The sequence below is a fragment of the Dipodomys ordii genome, unplaced genomic scaffold (genome assembly GCF_000151885.1).
Source record: "Dipodomys ordii isolate 6190 unplaced genomic scaffold, Dord_2.0 Scaffold23, whole genome shotgun sequence".
NCBI lineage: Eukaryota > Metazoa > Chordata > Mammalia > Rodentia > Heteromyidae > Dipodomys > Dipodomys ordii.
Window position 1 is genome coordinate 4,254,622 of NW_012267239.1, and position 7,285 is coordinate 4,261,906.

The following is a 7,285-nucleotide window of genomic DNA, read 5'->3' on the forward strand; positions in this document are numbered from 1 at the left end:
TTGCTTTTTTTTTTTTTTTGCCAGTCCTGGGGTTTGCACTCAGAGCCTGGGCAGTGTCCCTGAGCTTCTTTTTGTGTCCCTGAGCTTCTTTTTTGCTCCAGGTTAGCACTCCACCACTTGAGCCACAGCACCACTTCTGGCTTTTTCTGTGTATGTGGTACTGAGGAATTGAACCCTGGGCTTCATGCATGTTAGGCAAGCCCTCTACCACTAAGCCACATTCTATCTGACCCCTGTGGGAATCTTCTTAAGTCTGAGATCAGGAGCTGTGAAGACTGAAGGGCAAGGCTGAGAAGTTGGGGTGATTAGAATAGATCATTATTTACTATGTTGCCCATTCGAGGCCAGCCTGGCCTTGGACTTTCAATCTTCCTGTCTCAGTTTCCCTTAGTGCTGAGATTTCAGGTGTCTACTAGCACATCTGGCTCATATATGTGTATGTGTGTGTATGTGTGTGTGTGTGTGTATACACACACATCTACGCCATGTATCATTTTGATAGAATTTTGGTAAATATGTTACTCATGCAAAATTTCTATTGAAATAGACATCTTTATTTCTACTGATATGAAAAGATATTCATTTTATCGAAATGGGAGATATAAGGTTTCTTATCCTAAGTTTTTTTTCCTGCTTTTTTAAAAAACAAGTTTTAAGAGAAAACATATTTGTGCCAAGTGCCCATAGCTCACGCTGGTGCTACTAGCTACTTAGGAGGCTGGGATATAAGGATTGCAGGTCAAAGACAGTCTAGGTAGGAAAGTCCATGAAACTCTTATCTCCAATTAACTACCAAAAAGCTGGAAATGAAATTGTGGCTCAAGTGGTAGAGTGCTAGGCTTGAGCAAAAAAGTCTCAGGGATAGTGCTTAAGCCCTGAAGTTAAGCCTGAGGACTAGAACAAAAGACAAAACAAAAAAATAAATTCTCTATGATTTTGAAGAATGTGGTTGTACATAACACATCTGACAGTTCCACCCAGGCTATGATGTGTGTTGGCAACTGTCTCTACTCACATACCCACTGCATAAAGCTAAGGCTCACACCTCCCTTTCTGTGCAGTACCTTCATGAAAATGGCATTATACACCGAGACTTAAAGCCAGAGAATGTTCTACTGTCGTCTCAAGAAGAGCACTGTATTATCAAGGTAGGAAATTTATGTTCTTTTTGGTGCTGGTCCTGGTGCTTAAAATCAGGGACTGGGTGCTGTCTGTGAGTTTTTTGTTCAAGACCAGCACTCTACCACTTGAGTCACAGTTCCATTTCCTGCTTTTTGGAGATGATGGACTTTCCTGCATAGGCTGTCTTGGAAGCTCCATCCTTAGATCTCAGCCTCCTGAGTAGTTAGGATGACAGGTGTGAACCACTGGTACCCAGCTAGAAGGAATATTCTTTGTCAGGTTATAAAGAATAGTGGTAACTTGGAAAACCCAAGTCTTTAGACTCCTAGGCTCAGAGATTTTATTTTATTTTATTTTTTTTATTGTGAAAATACTGTACAGAGGGGTTACAATTACATGGGCAAGATAGTGAGTACATTTCTTTTTTTTTTAAATTTATTTTATTTTATTTGTGAAGATATGAGTACATTTCTTATCAAGCATTGTAGCCTCCTCCTTTGTTTACTCTTCCCATCCCTTCCCATCCCCCCTCCCTCTCACCCTAGCCCCCCCACCAAGTTGTAAAGTTCGTTTTTGACATGACAACTTGTACTTCTCATTGTTGCAATAGGTCCACCTGTAACCTTATTTAAACGACTTGTCTTTCCCCTTCCCCTCCACAAATTATACCAACATCAAATACAGTGAAAGCAGGGGTTATACTGTGGGGGAGGGACATACAAAGCAACAAAGAAATAATTTTATAATTGCATTAGAAACAAATGCATGAAAGAAAAAAAACATTTAAAATACATATCTTAGGGTTCATTTTCCTAACATCACCTAATCTGACCTTTTCTGCTTGACTCATAAATATACTAGAAATTATATTAAGTGAAGTAAGCCAAGCCCAAAGAAACATAGGTCCCATGATTTCCCTTATTTGCAATATCTAGAGATTTTATTTTTTATTTTATTTTTGTCAATTGTGGGGTGTAAACTCTGGGCCTGCCTGCTGTCCCTCAGCTCTTCAGCTGTATCACTTGAGCCATAGCACCACTTCCAGATTTCTGGTAGTTAATTGGATATAAGAGTCTCACTCAGGAGGCTGAGATCTGAGGATCGCGGTTCAAAGCCAGTCCGGGCAGGAGAGACCGTGAGACTCCTATCTCCAATAAACCACCAGAAAACCGGAAGTGGCGCTGTAGCTCAAGTGGTAGAGCGCTCGCCTTGAGCTGAAGAGCTGAGGACAGCGCCCAGGCCCAGAGTTCAAGCCCCACGACCTACAAAAAAAAAAAAAAAGAGTCTCACGGACTTGCCTGCCCGGGCTGGCTTTGAATTGTGATCCTTAGATCTCAGCCTCCTGAATGGCTAGGATTACAGGTGTGAGCCACCTGTGCCTAGCTCAGAGATTTTATTTTATGTAACATTGACTTGTGATGACATTAATTTGTAGATTTCAGGCTAACTTGTATATGTGAACCAGGAAATCTACCTAGCTTGCGTATCTTTTGGGACTGGGCCACTCTGCTCATGTTTTCATTTTATGATGTTGTAATTTTAGATTACTGATTTTGGGCAGTCCAAGATTTTGGGAGAGACCTCTCTGATGAGAACTTTATGTGGTACCCCTACCTATCTGGCTCCTGAGGTTCTTCTTTCCGTTGGCACCACTGGGTATAACCGTGCTGTGGATTGCTGGAGTTTAGGAGTTATTCTTTTTGTCTGGTAAGAAAAGTTTTAGATTGTTTCACAGTCTGGTTGGATGTGATGAGTTGAAAACAATGAACATGTTCAGGTGGAGAGTTTGTGTTTGATGTTAGGTCGCTTTGTGATCCTCAATTTAAAGAAAAAAATCTGATAATCATTATGCTTAAAAAGAAATCTATATATCTGAATGCCACTGAGAATGTCACTTGATTTCTTTTCCTTTCTCTCTCTACCAATATTAAGCCTTAGTGGGTATCCACCTTTCTCTGAGCATAAGACTCAAGTGTCACTGAAGGATCAGATCACCAGTGGAAAATACACCTTCATTCCCGAAGTCTGGGCAGATGTCTCAGAGAAGGGTATGGATACAGAAGGGTTAAGAATTTATGGTTTACTAAAATGTGGGTGTTCTGTTGGTGGGAGTTTCTTTTCAAACCCTGGTGTTTTCTCCTGTCCATTTTGTTCTTAGTTTTTATTGTTACTTTTTGCACCATTTGAGAGATAGAGGAAATTATTTAAGAGTGTGGTCCAGAAGTCCTGGGTCTGCTCTTTCCAAGCTGGGTGACCTTTAGCAAGTTATTTAGCATCTCTTTTCTTCATTTCCAAAGAGGGCCACAATAGCTCCTACCTTAAAGGGTTTTTGTGAGGATTGAGTGTCATGCCCTCAGGTAACTCAAACGTATCAGATGTATAAAATATTATAGTTTTTAGTGTAGCCTTTCCTTTGAGTGAGCAGTATGTAACACTTGGTTGTTTTTAGTTACCTTGTATTTTATAATTTAATAGTGCAACCTTGGCTGGGGTCCCAGTGGCCCACACCTGTAATCATAACTACTAAGGGGGCTGAGATTTCAGGATTGCCATTCAGAGCCAGCCTGGGTAGGAAAGTCTGAGACTCTTACCTCCAGTGAACTATCAAAAAGCCAGAAGAGGAGCTGTGCCTCAAGTGGTAGAGCATCACTCTTGAGCAGATAAAGCTAAGGGATAGCACTAAGGCCATTAGTTCAAGTCCAGTATAACACACACACACACACACACACACACACACGCATACATGCACGCACGCACATGCGCAACAACCTTATAACACTCTAAAGATGATTCAGACTAAATATCCAATCCTAAGTGCCACATTCTATTCCATGTCATTGTGTTGAAAAATAATAATGTTCCAGTGTCCAAGCTACCCTACAGTTGCTGCTTGCTTGCTGGGGCAAGCCTGCAGTGCCAGGGAACTCTTTCTGGGAAGGGCTTCATAGATGTCCGGGAGAGTTTGTTGTGCATTGAGTCCTCAGAACAAAGTGAAATTCAGCTTTTAATTAGTTTTCACTTGATTCTAGCAGCCTGATGGGAATCGGGGAGCTAAGAGGTTGTGATATCCAGCAGAGAGAGATGGGGAGTGTTATTGTCACTCCTGAATACGGATAGTCAGGAGGATTGGGGCTCTGGCCATGGAGTCTACTGACTACAGGATAGTAATCTTGAATCTTGTTGATGGAGTGTTTATATTCTTTTCACTCTGTTTTGCCCATTTTCTTTTTACTTTAGCTCTGGACCTTGTCAAGAAGTTGTTGGTTGTTGATCCAAAGGCACGGTTGACCACAGAAGAAGCCTTAAATCACCCATGGCTTCAGGTGGGTATTGGACAATGTGCCCACTGGTTTAAAACTGTCTGGGCAAGTTGAGGAAGGGTCTGTCACCTTGACATTGTTGAGTTTGTGTGTGTGTGTGTGTGTGTGTGTGTGTGTGTGTATGTATGTGGCCAGCCTTCAACCTTTTCCACCATTACTGTGGTTTTCTGATGGACAACCTCATGTCATGGTCACGGTCTCTCTGTCTGTCTCTGTCTGTCTGTCTGTCTGTGTCTCTCTCTCTCTCTTTTTGTGGGTCGTGGGGATTGAACTCTGGGCCTGGGCACTATCCCTGAATTCTTTAGCTCAAGGTGAGCACTCTACCACTTGAGCCACAGCGTCACTTCTGGTGGTTCATTGGAGATGAGTCTCATGGACTTTCCTTCCTGGGCTAGCTTTGAACCACAATCCTCAGATCTCAATCTCCTGAATAGCTAGGATTACAGGCAGGAGCCACTGTTGCCCAACTTGTCACAGTCTCTTGATCCTCTTGCTGCCCACAATCTAAAGGGATTTTTTTTGGGGGGGGGGTCAGTTGTAGAGCTTGAACTCTGGGTCTGGGCACTGTCACTGAGCTCTTCAGCTCAAGGCCAGTACTCTACCGCTTGAGCCACAGCTCCACTTCACCAGTTTTCTGGTGGTTAATGGGTAATAAGAGTCTCACGGACTTCCCTGCCCGAGCTAGCTTTGAACTGTGATCCTTAGATCTCAGCCTCCTGAGTAGCTAGGATGATAGGTGTGAGCCACCGGTACCCACTGCAGGGATTCTTTTTTTTTTTTTTTTTGCCATGCCACAAGGTATGTTTTATTTTCATTATGCAGGCTGGTGGCTTGTGTCCATTTTTTAGGTGGCTCTTCCTCCACATCATGAGGTGACTCTGAGATGACCTGGGGCGAGAGGAGAGAGGGAAGGGGGGTGTTGGTGGCGGGGGGACCCTCTAGATTCTTAGGAAATTTCACTCTGTTTTTCCTGTTTAATGGTCTCTTTGGTTGGCAGGGTGTTCTCCTGTGTCTTGGTTTTCTTCAGCTTGGCCTTATCGAATCTGGCGATTTCCCCATGTCGGGCTCGTCTGCCATTTTCTTATAACAGTTCGCAGTGACTCGCTCCGAACACGAGGTCTGGTGCTTCCACTCATGTTGCAGCAGCAATAGACTTGCAGAGATCTTTTTTTGGGGGGGGTGGTCTGGTCGTGGGGCCTGAACTCTGGGCCTGGACGCTGTCCCTCAGCTCTTCAGCTCAAGGCTAGTGCTCTACCATTAGAGCCACAGCGCCACTTCCGGCTTTTTTCTTTTTGCTTATGTGGTGCTGAGGAATCGAACCCAGGTCCTCATGCATGCAAGGCAAGCACTCTACCACTGAGCCACCTTCCCAGCCCCCCTGCAGAGATCTTTTGAGAGTTCTTTCTTCATCCCCCAGCTCAGGGCTTTCCTGTCTTCATGATCCCCTTTTAACAGGTGGGGTAGGCCGGGCTGGGCTGCATTTCAGCCATCTTCAACTTTAAACAAAGGAAGCTGAGGCAGGGGCATGTGGAAGAGGGCAGCTTAGCCTCCCTGGGAAGAACTAAGTCCCAGTGAGTAGGTATAAAGGGCCCATTTCTTGTTCTTGGGGCATAAGAATGCCATTAGTGCAGGCTTGATACCTGTGCTTTCCAAGTCTGCATTACCTCTGTGTTCCTCCTGGGAACTGTGGCTGACTGATGGTATACTGACTTTATTCAGAGCTGCTGGAGTGGGAAATCTTTTGTTGCTCTGTGAGGTTCATCTTTGGCTGTGGCATTAGCTACATTATCAGAGAACTTTTTCTGATGGATGTTTATCTTCTGTTCTGCATGGCATGGTCCTCTCTGAACATCTTATGGTCTTTCTGTTTCTGATTGGGGGTGGGAGACTTAGGTACCTGGAGACAGAGGTTGTTACTTGGGATTACAGGTACAGATATCCCTTGTGCAGTTTCATCTCACCTCTGTGCCACTGATAGTATGGGAAGAATGTCCTCATTCTCTCTTCCAGCCCTACATACCTAATAGCTTTTACTCAGACTAGCTCATGTTGAGAACTTCATCAAATCCTTAACAGAAAAACAAAACAAAACAAAAACCAGAAGAAAATGGGGTGTGGAGGGGCAGATATATGTGTTTTGGCTGTTGCTGTGGAAACAGCAGTCTCCCCCTGAAGAAATCTGTCATATTGATTTAGCATTCAATAGACCACATAGATCTGAAACAGCAGGACCTTAGAGAAAATGAGTTTGGAATAAAGGGTGCCTTTGCGTGTGGGGATTTAATGTCATTGATGAAAAAAGAAACACTCCTCCTGGCTCTTTTTATGCGTCCTAATTGGAAAACTCTTGGGGTCCAACATGTAGAGATTGAGGAGCTGAGTTAGCTTTGAAAATGAAAACAACCACCACCACCAGGAGCTGGCCAGTTAAGTCTGGGAACAAGGTTTGTATTTGCCTGAAATTTATGAGCCAGCCTTAGCCTATGTTTCTTGTACTTTGTCTCTTGAGAGAGGATTTATTCACAACCATGGAAAAGTGACGTTCAACTATGCCACAGGGGTTCTGTATGAACACCCTTTTGTTCATGTTTTGTTTTCACAGGCACAGCAAAACTGAGTGGGGATGAGGATGCAGATCTGAAACATCTGTTGGTGATGGTTAGGTTTTATTTTGGGAAACTTCTGTGTTTTTAAGAAACCTAGTGGGGCTGGGAAGGTGACTCAGTGGTAGAGCGCTTGCCTTGCATACCTGAGGCCCTGGGTTCGATTCTTCAGCACCACATAAGCAAAAAGAAAAAAGCTGGAAGTGGCGCTGTGGCTCAAGTGGTAGAGTGCTAGCCTTG

General features: G+C 43.8%; 1 protein-coding gene and 1 pseudogene across 1 annotated transcript in view; one reads left to right on the plus strand and one right to left on the minus strand.

Annotated features, from left to right (window-relative positions):
- Chek2 (checkpoint kinase 2) overlaps positions 1-7,285 on the plus strand; it is a 35,185-nt gene that overhangs the window by 21,284 nt on the left and 6,616 nt on the right. The window contains exons 7-10 of the mRNA XM_013014272.1: positions 1,062-1,148; positions 2,666-2,829; positions 3,055-3,170; positions 4,360-4,445. Of these exons, the coding sequence (XP_012869726.1) occupies positions 1,062-1,148; positions 2,666-2,829; positions 3,055-3,170; positions 4,360-4,445 (453 nt within the window). The remainder of the gene's footprint in view (positions 1-1,061; positions 1,149-2,665; positions 2,830-3,054; positions 3,171-4,359; positions 4,446-7,285) is intronic.
- On the minus strand, positions 5,360-5,519 carry LOC105984236 (annotated as a pseudogene).